At 39.9% G+C, this 25254-nt stretch overlaps 1 protein-coding gene across 1 annotated transcript in view; it reads left to right on the top strand.

Moving 5' to 3' along the window:
• Positions 1-25254, top strand: part of LOC126473517 (tyrosine-protein phosphatase Lar) — a 591250-nt gene that overhangs the window by 451803 nt on the left and 114193 nt on the right. Inside the window, exons 3-6 of the mRNA XM_050100619.1 lie at positions 4303-4497; positions 16241-16351; positions 23341-23616; positions 24176-24460. Of these exons, the coding sequence (XP_049956576.1) occupies positions 4303-4497; positions 16241-16351; positions 23341-23616; positions 24176-24460 (867 nt within the window). The remainder of the gene's footprint in view (positions 1-4302; positions 4498-16240; positions 16352-23340; positions 23617-24175; positions 24461-25254) is intronic.

Genomic DNA, 25254 nt, shown 5'->3' with positions numbered 1-25254 from the left:
AACTAATAATTTTCTTAAATTATTGGGGGTGCTCTGCCGCCCCCCCCCCCCCACCCCAAACGAATTTTTAAGGGGCCTCGGGCCCCCGCAGGTCCCATGGAGTCTGCGCCTGTGGTTGTTCTATCCGTGTAGGCCGGTGTATTCATCGCTTCTAGATGCTCAGACCAAGTTTTAACTCCGTACAGCCATTACTTGATCTTTGAGAGCGCAATCAGTGAAGTTGTGTTTTTATTGTATGTTACGAAAATGGAACAGCGGAATTTAGAGCAACGTTATGCCATCAAGTTTAGTGTTACACTTCAGGAATACGCGAGTGTGACTTTTGAAAAATTGAAACAGGCCTATGGGGAATATTTCATATGAAGAGAACAAGTTTTCCGCTGGCACAAATCATTTTTGGAAGGCCGAGAACTCGTTGAAGATGAACCTCGCTCACGAAGACCTTCAACTTCAAAACCTGACGAAAACGTCGAACGTGTGCACGCTCTCGTGAGATCTGGTGAAACTGTCAACCAAGCATTTTACAAAGATGTCCTTGATAGGCTCAACAAAAGAGTAAATCGAGTGAGACCGTGCATTGCAGACAGGTGGATACTGCACCATGACAACGCCAGATATCACACGGCCATTTCCATCACAAATTTTTTGACATCCTGTTGTTCCACAGTCCCCTTATTCACCTGAATCCATGTCAATTTTTCTTTTAACGAAATTGAAAAAGTCTTAAAAGGACGTCATGTTGGGACTCTGAAGAACACTCAAAAGAAAGTGACCGACATGTTAAAGGCCCTGCCAGTTGAAGCCTTTCAGCACTGATACTGGAACACACGGTAGGGATCACGAGGCGTGTGCGCAGTATAAAGCTGTGCCGCTGACGTCAGCGTGAACGCAACCAACCCTCAGCAGCCTACAATTGCCATAACGTATTGCGTTGAAGTTGCGTTTACCAGTGAAAAACGAAGTTGTTTATGGCAGTGTGAATTTTTATTAGTAACTGGCGATTGAGTTCAGAGTTACGTCGTTATTATTAGTAATATTGGAGGATTTCTTAGAGTAAGTTTTTAAGTGAAAGATAATGGTTTACTGCGCGATTGTCAGTTTTACTGGCCTCAACAAACACAACTAAATAAGTTAGTAATTCATATATTTTCTAAAAACAATGAGACTGAACGAAAATGAATGAATGCTTGTAAAAGTGCAGACTTGTTTTCAATAATGAAAGGGAGTTGAAAAGTGAACTCTTGAACATTCCTTCGAAACGCAAGCTGAAAACTGGCGCTGTTCCAACTCTAAATCTACCTTTCTTCGGTGCTGATTTAGAACTTAGTAATGAGCGTAATAATAAGGAAATGTTTGTGCACAAAAACGAAGCTACCGTAAAGAGGAATTTTTTTTTCAGGTAAATGTATTACCAGCTAATGAAGGAATTTCTACTAGGCAAAATATTAACCGTGAAAACGAACTCTGCTCTGAATGTGACTGGCAAAGAAAGAATGCATATTTAAGGACCGTCTTTCTCGAGGTCGCGCTAAGTTACTGAAATTAAAACATATTTGAAAAGTGATTCAGGGCTCTTTTGTGACTGTCAACAACAAGTGGTTATGAAAGGACGTAGTAACTGGTCATCTGAAGCCACTTTATGTTGCCTGTCTTATAAAGCGTTATCTTTTGTCAGAGACGTGTTGAAATATCCTCTTCTCGTGAAGTCAGTATCAAAAAGAAAATTCAGGCAGTTTAGCGTCCTACAAGGTTTCATTGATTTATACCTTAGTGCTTTGACAACTCAAAGCTATTAGCGAAATTTGAAAAAGACGTTCAAATGTTCAAACGTGTGTCAAATCCAAAGGGACCGAACTGCTGAGGTCATCGGTCCCTAGACTTACACACTACTTGAACTAACTTACGCTAAGAACAACACACACACCCATGCCCGAGGGAGGACTCGAACCTTCGGCGGGAGGGGCCGCGCAGTCAGTGACATGGTGCCTCTAACCGGCAAAAAGACGTAGTTCGGAGGCTTTACACCAGTATTTCACGGGCCATAGAAAAAATAGTCTAACTAATATAAAGCTTAATAATAATAATAGTAATAATACACTAAAACCTTGAAAACCTCGACTACTTTCATACCTGTGTATGAGTTAAACAAACGTGCGCCCAGTGCCCATAAGCGTCAATGGAGTGCGATGTGACGAGAGGGTTCACGGTGACGTCACAGCTCACAGCCCCTCCTGCGCGTAACCCGTACCGTGTATTCCGTACGAACGGTGGCAGTTCGCCCAACTCGAGACATGGTTGGTTGGTTGATTTGGGGGAGGGGACCAAACAGCGAGGTCATCAGTCCCATCGGATTAGGGTAGGATGGGGAAGGAAGTCGGCCATGCCCTTTCAAAGGAACCATCCGGGCATTTGCCTGAAGCGATGTAGAGAAAACACGGAAAAACTAGATCAGGATGGCCGGATATGTGTTTGGACCGTCGTCCTCCCGTGTGCTATCCACTGCACTACCTCGCTCGGTCTCGAGACGTGGACGGGAACTGCATTGTTGCCGGTTCCAAGCGACGTTTCCGGTAACCGCATACACATGCTCAAGTGTGTGTATTGCAATTTTTGTCTCTCGTTTGTTTATGCTAAATCTGGCGCTTACCACCATAATCAGCCGTGACAACTCGCAACACTTTGAATAAAAATTTACAAAATAACTCGCTACGATCACGTTTAATGCTCGTTTTGACTACGGCATTAAGGCCAGGTTCTAATGCAAATGCGCATGAAAACACACAGAAAAGATCTCTTTGGGGATTATGGTTGATCATACTTTGAAATTTATTTTACATTTCCAGTAAAAAAACAAAATGGCGCCAGTAATTGTGATTTGATCAACGGCCTGTGAATTTGACGTACGCAGACTGCGTACAGTGTAGCCCCTCAAGAGTTATCCTAAATCAAAAATGGGTAACATCAGTCGATACTACATTAAATTTATGGGAGCTTATACCTAACCACAATGCAGAGCCTTAAATTTAACGATATGGTGCTAACTCGAACTCTGAGTTAGATTTTTGGAGGTTTGTTTCACTATTTATGGTTTCACAAAAAATAGTTAATATTAACAAATTTCATATACTATAGATATACTCTCCCAAGATAGGTGTTTACTTTTCTGGGGTCAGAGATAGAAGTTAATAGATTCAATCATTTTTATTTTATGCTGCACGCAGTTTTGACGAATCGTTTCTCGGGGAAATCCTGTTTAAAGTTTAGGGAAAACTTTTGTATGTATTATTAGTCCAATATACATAAAAACTATATGTTATTATATATTTTTGGTGTCGCTGAAGTTAGATTTTCAGAATTCAAACTGGTTAATCCAATATGGCGGAACAAAAATTATGTTTTGACCAATTTTGACAAAAAAAAACTGTTTTCGTTACTTTCGTTTAGTCTGGAACTCCAGGACCGTATATCAACCTTTCCTCGAACTCGAGTTGTTGCTGGAGAGCAATTTCCTCGTTCTTCTTGGCCAGAAAAGCGAATCTGGCTGAGATGGATGTCCTGCGTCCTGCAACCTGCACACATTGTTCGTCAGCTTATTCGGCGGATATGTTTGCATGTATGCTGCAACGTATATCATTTTGCGAACGTGCGTCACGGCACAGGTTTATTGCCTGAGCGGGGCGTCTCCGACTGAGAGCGCCCCACGGTGGCCGTGACACTGCTTCGAACAGTGGGCTGTAGAAACTTTTGCAACGCACGGATTAAAAATCCTACGTCCCAACATTCTAGAAACATACACCGTTCAACAAATGCAATAATAAAAAAAATCGAATTGTCGAACATTTTGAATGAGAATCTGGCCGTAACAGCAGAGCACTGAGGACATTACTGAACGCTCATTGGTTGTTGGGGACGTAGATGCGCAGAACAAGCCTAATTCGACCGTCTTCTTTCATGATCCCATCTGTAGTATTCGTGCCTTTCAGTGCTGCTACCAAGACTGGAAACGACGACTCCGCTGTGTATAGTTGCCGAAGGGAACTACTTTGAAGAAGACAACATTGTCGTATGAGAAAAATAAATACTTCGCTAGATAAAAAGTTGGTTTCATTACTTTTCTCATACACTTCATATATGAGATTGCTTCGTTTCTTGCGTCGTCGCATTTAGTCTTTACTTTTCTCCCCTCTATAGTGTTTGAGTTAAATGACATTTCAGCACACTTATATCTAATGTAGATCAATAAACGTCTTGTGGTGTGGTTATTGCGCATGTGTTGAGGGCGCGCCTGCGTTGCTGTTGCAGCGGACAAGCTGCCGGAGGGCTTCCCGCAGATAACGCAGTCGCCGAGCACCAAGGTGGTGGAGATCGGCCACAACGCGGTGCTGCTGTGCTCGGCCACGGGCGCACCGCCGCCGCGCATCTACTGGGTGCGCGACATGCTGCCCGTCGACACGGCCGCCAACCCCCGCTACTCCGTGCTCAACACCAGCATGCCAGGTCAGCACACTGCTCCGACAGAACCACCTCACGCCGGTATTACACTATCAAATTTTCTTTGTCAAATAAATCTCGATAGTGTAATAACGAACTTTGTCAAAGTTAGGGCTTCGTCAAATATTCTTTGATCAAATCTAGCGCCTCGCGTTAGATTTTATCAAAGAAAGCGTTTGTCTTCTGTTTGCTGCATGGAGAAACGTAACCACTTGGAGCGCTAGCATCGCTACAGCTGTTTGCCGTTTAATGTAGTGTTTGTAAACATGGTCGCGAAATCCGTGAGCACACGTGACATTGGCGCATGCGCAGTGAAGGAACTCTGAGGAAAATATTTGATGACGGCGTAATACCATATAGTAGAAATATCTCTGGAGTGAACATTGCGTCCTGCGCATCTTGTCAACATTAAACTGGAATTGTCACGTGATCTAGGGACAACGTCCATTGTTTAGCGCCACTTCGCGTCCGCCATCAGGTAACGTCACGTCTCGTCACGTAACACCAAAACATTCTACAATACCTTTCGAATGGAGGCATTCGTACAGGTCGTCAACGGAACGTCACGTCATTTCACGGTACGTCAAGGTTTCTCGGGAAGAAAATTTTAGCGGTACCAGTCTGTTAACATCTTGAGTTAACCTATTTTCACCGCGCTCTTTCTCCTTATAATAGTGGATTTTGTACTGTTGTATCTTCAAAAAAATGGCTCTGAGCACTATGGGCTCAGCATCTGAGGTCATCAGTCCCCTAGAACTTAGAACTACTTAAACGTAACTAACCTAAGGACATCACACACATCCATGCCCGAGGCAGGATTCGAACCTGCGACTGTAGCAGCCACGCGGTTCCGGACTGAAGTGCCTAGAACCGCACGGCCACCGCGGCCGGCTGTTGTATCTTCATAATTATATTTTGTAACAGCGCTTTGTTTTGGTGACAAATTGGAGATGTTCCATGACGACTGGGATATTTTTTCCACTTTCTTACACAACCGAGGTCGTATATCTGAAGGCGAAAAGTTATTTAGGTTTTGCGATAACACAACGGCGCTGACGCCCTCAATGTATATGTATAAGAACACAAGTACACGAAGCAAATTCCACCATTGGACATTTTAAGCAAAAAAGTCAGCTTTAATGAAGGAGTAAAATACAGTTGTTTATGACGTTATTAATTACGTAAGAAAAAACATAATGGATAAGTTTAACAGGCTTCATTAATTCGTTTGAAGCTTTCTTTGATGTGTACGAATGTACATATTTTCCCTAGCAAATAATTGTCGATGTTTTGAAACGTTGTCTCACTTCTCAGTAATTTACCAAACATAATTGATCAAGAACATAGGTTATAAAGTTTGCTTCGGCCATTGACAAATTTTGTCGTTGTTAGCTCCTCAGTTCTGACACTATACTCTAACATTTTGTGCATATTAGGGATGGTGATTCAAAACCCGAATTTCGCCGTTCAGTACTGTGTTAAGCGACTTGACGAGATGTGACATGAAACACATTGTAAATACATGCTGACTTGAAGCTTCTGTGACGTCATGCTCGTTCATTTTGCTCTTCAAAGCTAAGAGCCCAATTTATTTCAAATATCAGACGTAAACTGCTATGGTGACTGCAAATGTCTATACTAAATCCACAGCACTTACGAAGGGAATTTGTCTTTACTAGCGATATGACAACATTCAAAATTTATAGGACAAATGTCGGACAAATCTACGGCGTCCCGAGATCACGTGACCCTTGTGGCAACGTATGTTGACAACACAACATCAATTCTGCGCTTCTGAATGCTCACTCCAGAGATATTTCTACTCTATGCGTAATACCACAGTCAAACATATACACTCGGGGCATTCTCTGCTGTGAAAATTGTTACCATCTGACAGTTGGTGAAACACTAGTGCCCCAAGCGGCGAGAAAGCAGCTATGAAATTCAAACTTGTTTTTAATCATTTTTCTAGTTAAATAGCGAAATCGTTATTAAACTTTTGCGTCCCAAGCATTATTAAATTATCAAGACATGAATGATCATGAAACACGAGTGAAATCTCGATTCAGTGACATAAGCTACAGCTTAATGATTAAGAAATACTTTCGAATATGTGTGTAATTGCAGCTTACTCCACTGAAAATAAGAGAATGTAAACACGTATTTCATGCTTGAGAGGAATATATTTCTTTTGTTGTCTGTTATTTATTATGCCAGGCACATCTCGAGACAAGTCACAGGCAAAAAATTATAATGAAGATTACGCATTCAAGTGAGCAACACAGTGACCTGATGGAACAAGACACTTAGGAAATCATGTAAAATAACGAAGAAACTAGACTGAAACTGTAGACTGGTTTGAGACACATTTAAGAGTGCAACAGAGATAAAGTATTGTTTTTTTAAATTTTTTAAGTGTCAGAAAGGAAATTATGTTTTGCATATCATTTCTGATTTATTATGTACAGAGTTTAATGAACAAAAAAGTTGGAGAAATTAGTTTCATTTACAAAAAAAGACTGAATTTATCACTCACGTCATTAACATAAATATCAGATGTTCACTTTCTTGCAGTACACATGAAATTACTATTGTTCTTACAATTCTAATATATAATTTCTTTATCTTACATCTGAAAACAGTTAAAATAATATACCAATATAGCATACCGAAAATGTTCTCCAAGAAAAACTTAAAAATCAGTTTATGTTGCTTAAAAAAGTTACAGTATTTTGGATACAGAATGTGCAATGCTATAGTTGCGTTTTTTTTTATTATTATTATTAACTTCTCGCTTAAAGTACATAATTTGATGGGTGTATTGATACTGGTTACGTTAAGTAACATTCGTTAAACATCGTAATTCATTGTATTTCAGTACAATGAAAGGTTTCAGAATAATGTGCATAGTGTAAAAGTTTTATAATTGTAACGTTACTGGTTCAAATCTCCCTAGTCGCACCATTTTTTCTTTACTTTTATTTAAAGTCCATACCTATTAGCAAATGGGGGAGATTTGATAGTCGTAATAAAATAAGAGAAACCAGAGCTCGTACGGAAGATTCAAGTGATCGTTTTTCCGAAGCTCTTTTAGAGAGTAACGGCAGAGAATAAGTCTGAAGGTAGTTCAAAGACCCCTCTGCTAGGCATTTAACCGTGAACCGCAAAGTAGTCATGTGAATATAGATGGAAATGTTAATTAACAAATATCGAGTCATAATTTTCATCCTTCATTTTTAATTACTGATCTTATGAAAATCAATTAAAATTTGATGCACATTGTGAAAAGCCGTATTGTCAAGTGAAAAAACTACGCATTTCAATAATACTGTTCAGTCTCTAGAAATGGAAAACTATTTCATAATGTATTCGACGATTCACATTATTTTTTTACAAAATTTTAATAATTATAAATACTCGCATTTTCGTGGGGTTAGTAAGTAAATTTGTTTTGTTGAGGAATTTCCATTTGTTAATTAATATGGACACTGTTAAGCTTCAGCGTGAGCTAGCAGCGACTAGGGAAAAAGAGTATAAACGTTTTGCACTTACCAGCGCTCAGAAATCTTCTAACCTTCAAAGGCGAATTTTTCGAGGTCTCTTTTTTTAATTTTATAATGCACTGCTTTAAGAAACTGATGTGTGGCCACTGACATTAAAGTTCTGAAAGAATAAAGCAGATCGAAGCGAGCCAGACCGTAAAGTATCATTGCCAGATTAACATTCCTCTTTTAAAGCAACAAATAAATCACACGAGAATCGCTTTTATTTTTTTACGAACGAACACGAGATATCGATATTGAAACGTGACCTTACTAATGTTTCAAAATTTGTCATTTTTTGTTAAAAACAATTTCAAATCAGTAAAAGTCCAAGTAATTTATTTGCAGTGAGTGTTTAAGGAAACGCTGTTGCGTAAAAGAGGAAGAATCGCCCAAGAACAACGCTTCTTCAAACTTTTGATGATCCAGTACTTTCAGAAAAGACTGTTGACAATAACTTTGGACAATTAATTACTGGACATACTAAAACATTTGTAGTGTCCCAGGAAAACAAAGCAAAGTACAAAATAAAGATTAAGAAGACGCAGAAGGACAAAATTCGTCACAATAAGACGAGTGAGCTAGGCGATGATTGATCAACTTCCGACGCCACAATCCTCGTTTTCTGTACACGCACATTCTGCAGCATACTCAAGATCTCAGAAAGCCTCACTTGGCACTGCCATTTCATCGCTGACGCACTGGCAACGTGCTTGGCGGCTGATTTACAAGCAAGCACAGGCACGAGTAGTCGATTTTGATCAGAAAGTCGTTCGTGTAAAACGGGGATGTAGAGTTTATGCAGGAGCAACAATGGGTACATATCACATGCATTTCTATACTGGTCTCAAGTCCGGAGGCCACTTCAACATTGAGGGAAGTTGCCTAATGTAAAGAGTAACTGTGCGTACAGTTAAAAAAAGAGTGGGCCCTCTGCTGGCGTTGAAGACGCTTAGGAGCTCCCTCAGCGGGTCTTTTGTTTCTGGAACTGGGGGAGCGTTCGTCTCGTAGTAATGGCGAGGTACTTGTTCGCCGTTCCCCACTTCTGGCGCCATTAAGGGACAGCGGCACCTCTCTACAGTCTTCGGCTCCAATTCGGCGCCACTCCGTGCCCGTAAAATGGCATTATCGGGCATTTGTGTGTCAGCGCCCGCCCCTGGGACCATTAGGGGGGTGGCGCTCCTGCGGGGGCTTATATCCCATCAGAGCGCCCACTGATCCCATCCCGTCTGTAGCCGAGAAAGTTCCGCCTGCGAGCCGAGTGGTCCCCATTGTCTGTCTGTCCGCTGACGACGTTCGCACCTCGGGCTGCGCCGGTGCGGGTCTCTTGTGTTAACGCGACCCGTGGAAGCTGCTTGTCCGATGCATTTCAGAACCAGCAGCGACACGGGCGAGGCATCATTATTCAAAGAAGGATCCAGGACTACTGTAACATCATTTCCTGGCCGCCCAACAGACACCAGAATCGGAGCTAGTACTAGTCTGATGTTATGTTGAAGACTGCGTACATTAGAAGTCAAGGCGGCACTTGCACGTCATTGCTCTCTCTCTCTCTCTCTCTCTCTCTCTCTCTCTCTCTCTCGCCTAAGGATATGAGCCCGTGCAGGCGACATCAGTCTCACGTGACGAGGAATGACTGCTAGTCAGACAGACGCGCGGTGCATGGAGTATCAGTGAGCGTGCTGTCCCTGTGTAGAATGGGGAGGGCGCTCAATTGATAAGAGTTTGATTGTGATGGCCTGGAGGCTCGGCACGAGCATTTCGGAAACTGCACGACTCGTCGGGTTTTCGAGGAGTGCTGTGGTGAGTGTCTTAAACATGTGGTAAAACAAAGATGAAACCACGGCCACACGTCGTGGGGTTGGGCGGCTACCCCTCCTTACAGACGTCGAACGTCATACAGGCTGGGCAGACTGCTAAAACAGGACAGGCGCAGAACAGTGACGGAACTAACATCACTTTAATCCTGGGCAGATTACAAGTGTGTGAACTCAGTGCACCGAACACTCCGACCGATGGGCCTCCGCAGCCAACGACCCGTGCATGTGGCGACATGCACGTTAAACGGGCCGACTTTGAGCAAGAGAGTCACCACAGGACATTTTAATTTCTACTTTCTATACTTTTACAAATAAATTCATAAAACTTTGTCACCATGACCAGGAAGGATTGAGGACTCACACTCATCGCAGTGGAAGTTCAAAAACGTAGCAAAATATCTTTTTTTACGTGTGAAATTCCATCATTTTTTTTCACTTATTACTGGCTGCATTTGTTGCTATAGGTACACTTTTCTTCCTAAGTAAGAGATTCCTCGACGAATTTTTCATAGCATACAAGCAGTAGTTACAGGTGTATGAAACTCCAGAATTTTCCAAATCTATTACAAAACTGTGGAAAAAATTGAGATAATTAACTATAAAACTTGGTTTTTTTCTAAACATGAAGTTTAAATTGTAACAGTTCATTCATTTTTTTCATAAATTAAATAACTTCTAGAGTTTCATACACCTGTAACTATGGTTTGTATGCTGTGCAAAAGTCATCGAAGAATCTCTCTTACTTAGGAAGAAAAGTGTACCTATAGCAACAAATGCAGCCAGTAGTAAGTGAAAAAATGATGAAATTTCACATGTATAAAAAGTGTTTTGTTACGTTTTTGAGCTTCCACTGCTATGAGTATGAATCCTGAATCCTTCCTGGTCATACTGTTAAAGTTTTATGAATTTATTTGTAAAAGTATAGACAGTGGAAATTAAAATGTCCTGTGGTGCCTCTCCTGGCTCCAAGTCGGCTTGTTTGACGTCCTACCCCCCTTAACTCCACGACATTTCCAACTACGACTGAAATGGGCACCGGACGATGGCGCAGTGGCTGAGCGTTGCATGGTCTGGTGAACCCTGATACCCTATTCAAGGGCGGGAATCGCTCGTCTTCCCGGGGAACAGGTCCTTGACACCTGTAATGCGGGACGAAGACAAGCTGGCGGCGGCTCCATTTTGCTCTGGCGAACATTCCAGTGGGCATATATGGGTCCACTGTAGCTCGTGCAAGGCACCATGACGCCCAAGAAGTATCGTATAATAGTTGTAGACCACGGACACCCATCCCTGACGATTATGTTTCCCGACGGCAGTGGCATTTTTCAACAAGACAATGCGCCAAAAATGTCACAAGGCCAGGAATTTGATGAAGTGTTTCGAGGAACACAGTGGCAAGTTCCAGTTGATGTTCTGGCTCCCCATCTCCCCAGGTTTGAACCCGATTCAACACATATGGGATGTGGTTGAAAGTGATGTCAGAGCTCATCCTCCCGGAATTTACGGGAATTAGATGACTCGTGTGTGCAGATGTGGTGCCAACTCTCTCCAGCGGCCTAGCAAGGCCTCATTGCTTCCACGCCACGACGCGTCGCCTCTTTTATCCGTGCCAAAGGTGGACGTACCGCCTGTCAAGTATATGGTCATAATGTTCTGCCTAATCAGTGTAGATTGTAGGAGTCTTAGCTGTATTGGTTGCTTTCCTTACTTCCCGCTACAGTTTCGCGAGAGTGACAGAATCTGAGAAGGGTGGCGCTGCGATCGTTTCATATGCGTCGACCCGTTACCCTTACTGACAAGGGGGTGTTTGGTTTGGTTTGTGGGGCGCTCAACTGCGTGGTCGTCAGCGCCCGTACAAAGTCCCAGTTTTTGCACAGTCCAATTTTTACACAGTCCAATCTAGCCACTGGCACGGTTGATGATAATGATGATGAAATGAGGAGGACAACACAAACACCCAGTCCCCGGACAGAGAAAATCTCCAACCCGACGGGGACCCCGTGACTGACAAAGGGACGCCACGGCGTTGGGATCACGAATTTACTTCAAACTTTGTATACCTTTAGTAGGCCATTAAAACGACGTAATGTGCACTACTCTGGCAATTCCGAGAAAAACGCAAAATAAGTTTTACGCGTCTGTTACGTAACTGACGTATCTGTGCGTACCTGCCGGACATTATAGAGTTCATGGTGGTCAACTGGTTAGCGTTCGAGCTTCGTAATACCTAATCGTATGAGGCGACGGTTCGACTCCCGTTCAAACCTTCGTGCTTGTAGTATCTACATCTACATGGATACTCTGCAAATCACACTTAAGTGCGTGGCAGAGGGTTCATCGAACCACCATCACAATTCCCTATTATTCCAATCTCGTATAGCGCGCGGAAAGAATGAACAGCTATATCTTTCCGTACGAGCCCTGATTTCCCTTATTTTATCGTGGTGATCGTTCCTCCCTATGTTGGTGTGTGTCAACAAAATATTTCCGCATTCGGAGGACAAAGTTGGTGATTGCAATTTCGTGAGAAGCTTCCGTCGCAACGAAAAACGCCTTTCATTTAATGATGTCCATCCCAAATCCTGTATCATTTCAGTGACACTCTCTCCCATATTTCGCGATAATACAAAACGTGCTGCCTGTCTTTGAACTTTTTCGATGCATTCCGTCAGTCATATCTGGCAAGGATCCCACACCGCGCAGCAGTATTCTAAAAGAGGACGGTCAAGCGTAGTGTAGGCAGTCTCCGTAGTTAAGTCTGTTACATATTCTAAGTGTCCTGCCAACAAAACGCAGCCTTTGGGTAGCCTTCCCCACAACATTTTCTATGTGTTCTTTCCAGTATAAGTTGTTCGTAATAGTAATACCTAGGCAATAGTTGAATTTACGGCTTCTAGATTAGACTGATTTATCGTGTAACCGAAGTTTAACGAGTTCCTTTTAGCACTCATGTGAATGACCTCACACTTTCGTTATTTAGGGTCAACTTCCACTTTTCGCACCATTCAGATATTTTTTTCTATATCAAGTGTAAATTCTGTGATATTCAAAAATGTTGCAGCTACGCTATTCGTTCTTGCTACATTAAATAGCAACGTCTCATCACTACGCAGATTAACTGCCAAATGAGGCCTGCGTCTGCAGATCAAAGTGCTGAGGTGCAAAGCAGTTCCGCGTACCTTACCTGATTGCATGTACAAGGAATTTCGTAAATCACGACAGGCATAAATTTTCGAGAAAACTCTATTCGTTTCTTCATATACTTGTCGATAGTTATAAATATAGGCACTATTTGTTCTAATATTTAAATTTAATTAAAAATAGTAAGTAGTGAATAACATGAAATTCACTAAAACTTCATGCAAATAGATTAAAAATTACGTTTGAGCTTGAGTCGAACCGTCGCCTCATACACGTTTGTTTCATGAATCTCCGAAGCTAACCACTTTTTTTTCCTTAGGTTCGTTTGGTCAGGGCGGACGTCACATGATATCCGTTCAAGTTGGTCGTCGATTCTTTTACGCAGTTTTTTTTATTACAGAGGACAATCGGCCCTCTGACCGAACACGCCGGCAGTTAACCATCTGAACTCCAGCATCCGCGCACAGATAAATCCGTTACGGTATATAAGAGACGCGTAAAACTTCTCTTGCGATTTTCTCGGAATTTCCAGAGTAGTGCACGTTTCGACTTGCACATTCCGTTGTTTTAATGGCGTACTGAAGGTGTACAAAGTTTGATGTAAATGTGTGATTCCACCGTCGTGGTCTCCCCTTGTGAAGCGCGCAGGAGTATGGGGTTAATCGTCTCTTGCAAGGGGGACCGCGCCTACTCGTGTTCACCAATTTCGTTCAGATTTACTGTGTATGCAGGACTTGGCCAGAAATGAAAGTGACTGATGGTCGAGCGTTTAGACAAAAATAGCATTTTTGACGCGGGTTGGACGAGACATGAGTCATCTATCTTATCTCTCCAAGTAACGGTTGGCGCAGCGGAAAATTAATATTTTCAAAAAAGGCGGGAAAAGGAAAATTTGGAATTGCAAATAAATTTCCAGGAAGGGATTGTAAGGCGTACACGAGAACTTCGTATGCAAAAGTAAATAATTTTATTATTTTACTGTTCACGGTTTGCACGTAATGCGGCGATATTCATCGGGAAGACAGGGGAAGCAGTAATTTTCACGGCGCCTTACACTTGCTGTAAAGGCCACACTTTGGAATTACATCGTCACTTTAAAGTTTCTGTATAAAAACAAACATAAAAGATTCTAAATTTTGAAAAACACTGCCCTCAGTCACGAACACAATTAATTTGTAACCTAGGTTTCGGTGTCACAAGAGACACCAACTTCGGACAAAACTAAAACTAAATGTTACAGCATAACGTACCAAAAAATACGAAAGCTGCGGTCATACCTGACAGCGTCAGATAGTCAGAATTAAAATAAAATGCAACAGAGGTGCAGGCCACTAGGGGCTGCCATGTGTCCTCTACTACAGTCAACACAAAACTGTAAAAGATTCTCTCTCATCGCACAGTTTGGCAGTAAACCACGCATAACATACTGTTTCGCCAAGTATTGGCAATGATAACTGGTGACGGACAATGGAATACGTTTTGATGCAGGCTGCTCGGGATGTGACTGCTTTTTCACTCTCGATGAGATTAGAGCACCATTTGATCAAATTCTTCACCTGACGATGGTAACAGAAATCACTAAGTTGCATTAGCCGCCGAGGGCTGCTCGAAAGCAAAAATGAAACTAACGGAATACGAAGCCCTGTACGCTTTAATTACCATCCTCTCTTGAAATGTTATTTACCGTGTTCCCGTGGACGCTGTAATTTCTCTGAAATTTATTTGCAATCCCAAATCTTCATTTGCCTTTCCTATTTTCGCGTTTAATGAAACTGTCAATAGATACGATATATTGAGCATTATTTCGGTTTATTTGCGGTGTAAGTAACGGAAAATCTGAAAATAAAAGGAACTGTCAGCACAGGGAGTCGAACAAATGCCCCTCACATTATTATCCTGCACTATTTCCGGTGCCCCAACCGCTGCCTTGTTACTATGCTAACATAAAAGGTTCATGCGCCCCCCCCCCCCCCCCTTTTCCCGAAAATGCTTCTTTTTTTCCATATGCTTGGTAATTTGCGGCTCACACTTCTGTCACTTACATTTCTGGCCGAGGCGTGCATAGACCAGAAATTTGTACGAGTAGGCGTGGTCCGCTTGTTAGTGCGGAAGCTGAGTGGATGCACGATTAGGCCGAAAATAATCGACTCTAAGGATCAGCTGACCTATAACAAACCTACTGTACGTTTTGAGAGGCTATGGATGATATGATACGAAGATTAGGCACTGCAGTGCAAAATAATGTGCTCCCTACGAGGAAGAATGATGCCTGGAAAAAATTCGAAGCTACCAATCATACTTCATATGAAAAACATACAAAGTTCGCCTAGTCCAAACAAAATGGTTGTATTCGTGTTTATTCCACCTCCACCATGAAAAAACATATGTGCTCCATCAAATGAAGGAAGGGCACAGAGCAACAACACTGTCGTGTCTATGCGACCAAGAAGTGCGCTATTTTTGTATTATTTTTGGGTATTGCAACTTGTGTTTATGGGCTAATAGCGAGTTGTGTAGCTTATCATCAATTCCTGTTACCATCCAGTTTCAGCCTGTGACCATTTTCAAATACAGATGCACATGAATGACACATGAGTAGTTGTATTTAAAATGGCAGTAATTTGTCTTACCTAGCAACAGGAATTTGTTCCCACATACAAGATTTTTGCCTTTAGTATTTATTTCATTTACAAGTGAGATCTCTGCCCCTTTTCTATAGCTTTGGCTTTTGCTTTTGTTTCTTTGGATTGTAAGAAGAGAAGTTTATCATGGAAAGCCTCTATAAAGCAAGTACAGATTTAGATGATAACAAAGTTAGGAAGTATCTGTAGTCTGCAATGTTATTGGTTTATTGTTATTAACTTCACTGTACTTTATTAGCTAACAGATTACAATGTTTCATAAGTGTTGATAAGTTAAAAATATCTGCCATTCTTTATTCCTCAATTATGCCTTATAAATCTATATTTTGTTACGTCTATAGAGCTGCTAGGCAGATTTTGTGAAGCATTACAAAATATTTTATTACACGGTATATGGGGATTACGTGTACTGCTCAGAGTTTCGTACAAACATTTTGCTACAATTTTCTTTTAATGCAGCTCCCAGAACCTGTCAGTTAACTGACTTAATTGGTTAGCATAGAAAAGTGTTTTCAAATGTGATGATGCTATTTTTCTTTTTCTGCTTATATAAATGCTTCTTATGTTGTAACCACTTAGTCAATAAGTTGCGCATTGGTTGCAGGAGCACTTCAGATTACTGATAGTGAGGAAGAGGATCAAGGGAAGTATGAATGTGTAGCTGAAAATGATGTGGGAACAGAATATTCACATTCCATAATGCTTTATGTTAAAGGTAAGTTTGTAGAGGTAAATTTGATATATCTGATGTAATATTACTTCTATAATATATTCCTCATTATTTTTTCAATATTATTAATTGTAGATGTGTATGTTTTGTCTGATTTACTGCCACAGTTACATACACAGTCTTACGTAATAGCTATGTCTGTGCCACGTTATAACATACATGCCTATTCAACAATTTTACTTGTTGGCCAAGAACCATACAGAAATAATTTGACTTGGAACCAATGGTCTCAGCTCTTAGATGGCCTGCCAGATTATTTTGATATATTTGGTCTCTACATTTAATTTTAAAAGAACTGAAACTTTTTGGTTAGTGACCAAGTCAGCTTTTCTTCACCTTTATCTTACTGTATGAGGAGAAATGACCTACAGATTCTATAAACATTTTTAACAGTTGCATACCAATGCTGTATGTTGCACTGGCCAACGCCAATGGGAGGGGTCAGCGACTGATCCCACAACCATCACACATTCTCTATTTAGGATAAATCACATTACTTACGTATTTCCATATTTTTGGTAGATTATAAGACTAAAATGTTGATAATTGTTACTGGGAAAGGGTTTCTGGGACATTTTAGTAAAAAATAAATAGTTTTTTTTGCATTTATTTTTATTAATTTCACAATTACAAGGATTACTCAGATTCACATTCAGAACACTTTACAATACGAACTACTTCTTCTTTCTTGGTGTGTGCAGGGCAGATATACTTCCTGCAAGAAGTGAAAGCCTTCATGTACTTACGGTCTTTGCTTCTGGCACATAAGTAAGAGCGTCCTTTCTTTGGCAGATTATGCACAGCTGCATGTGTTACTTTCCGTTGCGGCTCCGTAATGTTGTTTCCTCTGCTCACAGCACCTCGATTTTGATTACACTCATACCCAAAATTTGATGACGCTGTAGTGTATTTTGAATGTAGGCCTACAGCAGCCGGCCGGTGTGACCGTGCGGTTCTAGGCGCTTCAGTCTGGAACCGCATGACCGCTATGGCCGCAGTTTCGAATCCTGCCTCGGGCATGGATGTGTGTGATGTCCTTAGGTTAGTTAGGTTTAAGCAGTTCTAAGTTCTAGGGGACTGATGACCACAGATGTTAAGTCCCATAGTGCTCAGAGCCATTTGAACCATTTTTTAGCCTACAGCAGTTTGAGCGCGTCTTTTCATGTTGAGGTCACAAAGTCCACGAGCAAGATCTTTCAGGTACTTCTTTCTTCCAGAACTCTTTTTTGGGTAATTCTTTGTCCATTCCTTGTGTGTATCTTGAAATACAACAGATGAATTGTATGCTGCTATGTCAATCAAGTTGAAAAACACCGCCATTGGCCATCGACGCGTTGCTCGGCGGCAGCTGTGCGTTCTTACACACTTATCGAATGTATCCACTCCTGACTTTCTGTCCAAGGTAACATTTTTTCCCGGTTGTTTCAAGTTAGACATTTCTATCAATCTTCTAACTATTTCAGGGCCACCGTTATGGTTCTTCTCATTAGCGTGCTTTCCAGTGTAGGGATCTGCAGCGAAGCAGTGCTACACCTTCAGTTATAACAATCGCTATAACTCAACAATGAGTGTAAACCAAAATCTGTTCTTATTGTCAATTGTAGCAATTATAATTACGATAAATGTCGTGTATTTATTTAATAAACTACTGAACACGACAGGAGGTTTAGCCTAAAAACTTCGATGGGGTCAGTTACTGACCCCCGCATTGGTATGCAACTGTTAAGGTATTGTTATGGAAAGGGAAAGTTGCCACTCACCATATAGCAGAGATGCTGAGTCGCAGGAAGCCACAACAAAAAGACTGTCACAAATAAAGCTTTTGACAAGTATGGCCTTGAGAAGGGCCGAAAGCTTTTGACAAGTATGGCCTTGAGAAGGGCCGAAAGCTTTATTTGTGACAGTCTTTTTGTTGTGCCTATCTGCGACTCAGCATCTCTGCTAAATGGTGAGTGGTAACTTTCCTTTCCATAATATTGTTACATTCCATCATGGATTTTTCATTGTTTGACATTTCTTCACTTGTTTTTCTACTTGTTATTTCATTTTGTATTTTCACTATAAATGAAATTTTAATAGATTTTTTTTTTTTTTTTTTTTTTGCCTCATGTTTTGCAACATTTATCCCTGTTCTTAGCACTTCCTTTCTTTGCTTTTTTGATTAGTATTACAAGTGGAATATTTAATTGATAACTTATTTAATATACAGATTTTCAATGCTTTCTGAAATACTGTGATAACAATAAATTCGAGGAATTCATAACCAGAAACATTTTCTAAGTGAGTGGAGGCATCATAACCAGAAACATTTTCTAAGTCGGTACCAGAAAAGATGGTTCAATAAGAACTTCTACAGCAAAGTCAATTTCACCTGTCAAAATAAAATAATACTGGAGGAAATGAGGCTAATCAAGAAATGTGCAGGGAAATCATGTGGAGTAGTAGGTCAACTGAGATTTGATGGGATGTGGCGGATGAAATTACTAAAGAAAATGTGAAAATCTTAATGTTTAGAAATGTCAGATGCAACCATTGATTAGTCATATGCAACAATTGATTATTCATAGGTAAAGGAAGAACAGGCTGAAGTAGATGGATAGATCTGACACAAATCAATAGTAACAGAGGAAGAATAAAGAACAAGCACAACATAGACAAGAAAAAGGAAATGCAGGAGATACAAGAGAACCAATGTGGAATGTAAATCAGAGATGAGAAATGGAAGTTAAATAAATGGGGAAGATTGCAGAGATGTGAGGGGAATGGAGAAGTGTATAAAAAATTAGACAACAACAGTAATGATTCGTGAAAGTTGTGGCTAGATGGATGGAAGAACAAAACACCTCTTGTAGAGCATTTTCCAATTCTAGAGCTTCTGATGGGATGATGTTTGCAGAAAGAAAGTGTTAGAAATAATACAAATCAGTCATAAGGTGAAACAAGCACTGATTTAATGGCTTTTGGATTGAACAGCATGCTCTTTGATAGGCTTTGTGTATTGCCATTATAAGCTTTCAGTTTATTCGATTTTCAGCGACAGCTTATTGGCCCATGTGCCAAAATGCTGATAGTATGCGGCATTTCATAGGTGTGCCTCATCAACAGTGAGGTTATAAATTGGTGGTTGGGGCAATTCACAACAAAATAATTCTTTATGAGAGTAATCATAAGAACATGAATCGTATAGCAAGGTTTATCACAAGTTTTCAAATATCATCTTTTACTAATTTTTGCTCTGTCCTTTTCCCGACATCTGAACATGGGGTCATGGTGTCATCGTGGTTTTACTAAAAAATTCTTCATCAATCTATTTTCTCACCCCCCCCTCCCCCTCCCAGCCTGTACATCATCCCCCTCTCTGCCCAACCTGACCCCAACTGCTGCATATTTTATTCAATGAACTTGTCAGATGTATTCTTTTTGTTTTCTAACACACAGCTAATGAGATAGAACAGCCTGCCAACAGTAATATAAAATGAGATTCAAAAGCTATGTTTATATAATAAGGCTAGTGACATACAACATCTTGATTATATTCAATTCTTCTTTCATAAACTCTCTACACAGAAGTGATATTTCTGTAGCAGAGTATAGGACAATGAAGCTTATTTTTCAGCAGATCTAGCTTCATATTGAGAATGTTCTTGTGTTTTAGTTTGTCATAGATTTTTGCTTCCAAATTGTGGGGTGTTGAGCATTTAATTTTATTATTGTAATTGATGAATACCAAGTACCTATTAACTTGTCTTTATTTCTTGTATTACATTAAGGAAATAACTGTATATGATATAAATTCTGATTTTCTATTTATAAACATAGCAATTCCACAGACATTTATGGAAGGGATGTTAAAAGTTCTATGTTTCAAATAATGGATGACATGGTTTCCTTGGCTGTGTGGGCCACATGTTCATAATTTATGCCGTAGTTTTTCTAGGGACATAACATTGTTTAAACTTCCCCAAGAAACAACATTGTCTTCTTACTGGTTGACAGTTACTATGGTATGTTGCTTTATGTAGCTCCATGATACTACCACAAGATAAGATTCGCACTGCAAATGCAAAGCTATATAATTTACTAACTAGCTAAATATGGTGCATATTCCAGTTGAAATTTTCATGTAGAATTAATCCTATAAATTTAACAGAATCCACTTACCCCAGGAATGGCCAAAATTTGGTATGCAAGGAGTGTTTTTGCATGCGTGCATAGCTCTCCCATCTGGCTGCACACTTCCCCCTACCTCCGTACCATGTTGTCTGAGCATGAGGATGGGAAAGTGAAAGAAGCAGCAAATGCAGCACTTACAGATAGCAATGCAGTCACACTGCATGTAACTTAGTTTTATGTTTCATATTTGTCAGTAATCTAGATCACAAACAAAACAAATTTTAGATATTATTTAATTAGGTATTTTTGTGTGCTGAAGACATAATTTTTATCTGCTACAAAGTGTCGGTATAGAGAGAGGTGCAGACAGATTCATAAATTTTCAAACGCAGGTTGCCACATAATCATAACTTATTTAGTTTCATAATCAAAAAAACCCTTTCACCCACGTATGTTGATCGAAATTAAGGAGATGTGGAAACTCGTCCTGAGGAAAACAGTTTATACCTCATGTATAGTTATATCATAAAATAATTTCTCTCTTAAACAGGAATTTCATTGCAGATCAATCAGTTCCATCTGCACATGCTCAGGGGCACTTTAAACTGAAATGGTAGATGTAAGAAGGGCAGTGTCCGGAACATGTTTAGCAAACTATCTTTGTAATTCTTTCAAGGTCATAATTAATTATTCGAAATCCATGTTTTCTTTGATACCATTGAGCTTAAGGAATTAGACAGTGTTTTTTGCCAAACTTTGTCTCTTCCACAATGTGATCTTCTTTTTAAATGCTTCCCCATCAGATCAGAAATAAGTTGTTTCACACCTTGCAACAGCTTATTGTGGGCAATGTGCAGACAAGTCCATGTAAAATGCAGTGTCTGCTGTCTATTCCAGATGTTCTAATTTTTGTTACTGCTTTCCTTTTTCCTTCAGAAATTCAACAATAGTGGGTTTGAAATCAGAAATTTTTTGTAGGTATGCCCCTTCATGTAACCGATGTACTTTACATTATTCTATGTACAACTCCATAGAAAACTGTTGCAACCGACAGTGGAATAATGTGTGCAACTTCAGAAAATTTACTACTCATACCATCAATTTCATCATATCCTTCATGTCTGCAAATTTATCACAAAATGCTTTTTGATGTCGGAACAATGAATCCTATCTGTCACTTTTGTAATTTTTTGCTCTTTCATTGTCAACTAAATCTTTAAATTCTTTCTACGTGGTGTTATCAAGCAAGTGCAAAAACTTGATAGTGGTGCTCCCCCCTCCCTCCCTCCCTCCCTCTCTCGAGTGTTTGAGATAGGATGTCAAAAATTTTTAAAAAATCGAATTTTCTAAAATATGTTCATTTTGTAGTGGGCACCTTCCTGAAGGGTTTGATACATAAAACATATGTTCGATGAAATGTAAGACATGTTACTTAAAACGTGTGCCAAAGTGTAGTGCCAGGCCTCTTCACACAGCATTTTTCTATACACATCACTGTATTTTGCTCTGTGGAATTCAAATGTGTATATTTTGTAATGGTATCCATAAAACCTATATTCAGGACAGTGGAAATTAAAATGTCCTGTGGTGCCTCTCCTGCTTCTAGTTGGCCGGTTTGAGATCCTTATCCCCCTTAAAAAAAAACAACCTCAAACTTAATACTTAGTGGGATTATTTGTAACTGGGAGTTTAAGTACACTGCATAAAATTTGTGCTCTTTATTGCCTGTTAGCTAATAACTTTCTCTTTTGTTGATATAAAATTGAATATAGTAAACGCAAAAACCAGTAAAGACAAGACTAGCAAAACAGTACACATTTCTTCAATCCTAAGGTCCCAGTATTTTTTCCTCTCTAATTTTGCTACAGTTTTACATGGTGTGCTTTACTTTCAGTGGAAGAATCTATTACCTCATCAAATTTCGTTCAACATTTTGCTGCATGAAAACTCAAAATTTCGTTGTCTAATACTGAAAATGCTGTTAATACATATAGTACCCATGACTGGTGTGGTTTCTCGATTTGATTTGATTACATCTGTTTTGACGCTGTCTGCTAGATAAAATGAAATAGGCCTTTCTGATATTGCAGCAATTGTAACACATGTCAAGTAAATGTGGTTGTTTTGGCACAAATGGTCATTTTTACCCACCTCATTTACACACATAACACCATGGGAAAGCTTTTATTTCTAGATGCGATGGGGATTCTCCTGGCAGACATATTATGCACACATTCAAAAATCAACTTATGATTTGTCCCAAAATCAACTTAGAATGTGTTCAGAAAGCAACAGGTCTGTGTTACAAAATCATATGAATAATCGACAGACCAATGTACACTGAATGCTAGGCGCTTTGTGAATATGAATTTAGTGTCCCCTGAAATTGTCGTCACCTGGGGCAGATACCCTAATAGTTACGTAACTCACCATCACTCATAATAACAAAATTACTGACATGCGAATGCAGCCATGGGTAGCAGGTTGTGTGTGTGTGTGTGTGTGTGTGTGTGTGTGTGTGTGTGTGTGTGTGTGTGTCTAATCAGTATTCAACAACCAGAAGAGATAATGAATTGGATAGGCATGCATAAAGGATAAGTAATTGGTTATCATCCATCGTACATGACTATCCATTGTTGTGCACATCTTCTACTGGATGAGTAGTGATCTGTCCTCACATATATTTATTTTTTGTAACAAGTGTTACACCCACAGCATAGTAGTGAATAAATTTGTATCATTCAAAAGTGGTGAAGTTTCAAATGTTTACAAGACCCGTAACACTGGACTGTTCAGTATTAACTGTAATATTTGAAACATTATTAATCAGGTACTATATAAGTAATTTTGGATTGTTCCAGTCCGTCGAGTGCCTCCACAGTTCTCAATCCCTCCACCAGAGGTCCAGGAGGTGATGTTGGGTGCAGACCTCAAGCTTACGTGTGTTGCTGTTGGATCACCAATGCCTTATGTCAAGTGGCGTAAAGGTCTTGATAAAGACATTACTTCAGATGACAAATTACCAATTGGTAAAAATGTGCTGGAGCTTACAAACATACAAGAATCAGCAAATTATACATGTGTTGCTGCTAGTGCACTAGGTGTCATAGAGGCAACAACAAGTGTGAAAGTACAGAGTAAGTAATTTAGTCTGTATTTAATGCCTCATTTAGATGTTACATAAAAAATTCCAAAACTGTAATTTAGTGTGATACCTCAGGGAAGGCAGCTACTTACATCAATATTGTTGTAATAACATTTTTTGTTAATACCAAGTGGAGTGTTCTCAAGTATTTTGTAGTATATGTCATTTTAAAAGAAACTTGATATTATACAGGATGTGTCACAATTAATTAAATGCATTATATTATAAAGTAAGAAAAACTTCTAAATTAGAAAATGTGCAACAATCAGGGTTGCAGGATTACATGAATATGTGACAGATACAAATGCCTACTTTGCAGTCACTAAGAGAGGAGCACCCGCAGGTGTGCTGAGAAGTAAATGGATAAGGAACATGAATATGTTGTCGTTTCTGTCTTGTGTGAAGACTGTTTCTTTATTTCCTATCTTCAGGAGTATAGAGATAATTTATTAAAAAACCGTGTACCTATACAGCTATGCAACAAAAGGTCCATTAATTTGTCAGTGTGCTGAAATTTAGGCCTTCATTCTGATAGTTTTCTTAACCTGCAGCTCTTCCAGGACCACCAACAGATGTCACTGTGTCAGATGTCACAGCCACATCGGTTCGCCTGTCCTGGAAATATCGCAATCCAGAAGATCCTCAATACTATGTAATTCAGTACAAACCAAAGTATGCCAACCAAGCATACAGTGAAATCTCTGGCATTATAACAATGTACTACACTGTGAGGGGACTTAGTCCTTACACAGAATACGAGCTCTTCGTCATTGCTGTGAACAACATTGGCCGTGGACCGCCCAGTGCCCCAGCAGTTGTCACAACAGGCGAGACAAGTGGGTTTTCATTTGTTAATAGTTAATTATTTGATTCAACTGTGCGTATGTTTCCATTACATATTCTGTGAATACTGTAAGGTTTGGTCGCTGTGAACACCTGATTATGTTAAGGAAGATGTTCAGCTACTCTAAATAAATAATCTCTCTCTCTCTCTCTCTCTCTCTCTCTCTCTCTCTCTCTCTCTCTCTCTCTCTCACACACACACACACACACACACACACACACACACACACACACATATTCACTCACTCTCTTTCTCACTGTGTGTTTGATGCTTCACTGTCTACCCAGCAACTGAGTGGACATAAATAATGGAATTCTAAAATCAGAATTGCTTTTTTAATAGGCTGTGATGAAAAGAATACATGGAAAGGGACAAGTCCTTACTGCAAATAATACATTTTCCTGGAGCATGCTTACATGTTAATATAATGCCATTAATTAAAAACAGCGATTCATATCTTTTCTCATTTTTTCAATATGCATCATATTTTTTGCATTATATTCCCAAATGAACAGTATCTTCTTTTACAAACTGAATAAAGGATGTTTGTATTGAAGTATTTCAGTTTTTACTTAGTTACCTCTGCATTAATTTTCTTGCCATTATACAATATGTACAGATCAATAGATAAATATACAGATAAATTAAAAATGAAAGAAATGTATACATAGTTTTCTGAACTGTCGAACCTTGTGAGGATGAGGGAGGCCGAGTTTTATCACATTTTGGCCACCCAAGTCCTCACAGCAGATAGGTCCCTCTCGTTTTGGGATCTGAGTGACCTTC

The sequence above is a fragment of the Schistocerca serialis genome, chromosome 4 (assembly GCF_023864345.2).
Source record: "Schistocerca serialis cubense isolate TAMUIC-IGC-003099 chromosome 4, iqSchSeri2.2, whole genome shotgun sequence".
NCBI lineage: Eukaryota > Metazoa > Arthropoda > Insecta > Orthoptera > Acrididae > Schistocerca > Schistocerca serialis.
The sequence above is the reverse complement of the archived record's forward strand: the minus strand, read 5'-3'. Positions and strand labels throughout refer to the sequence as shown.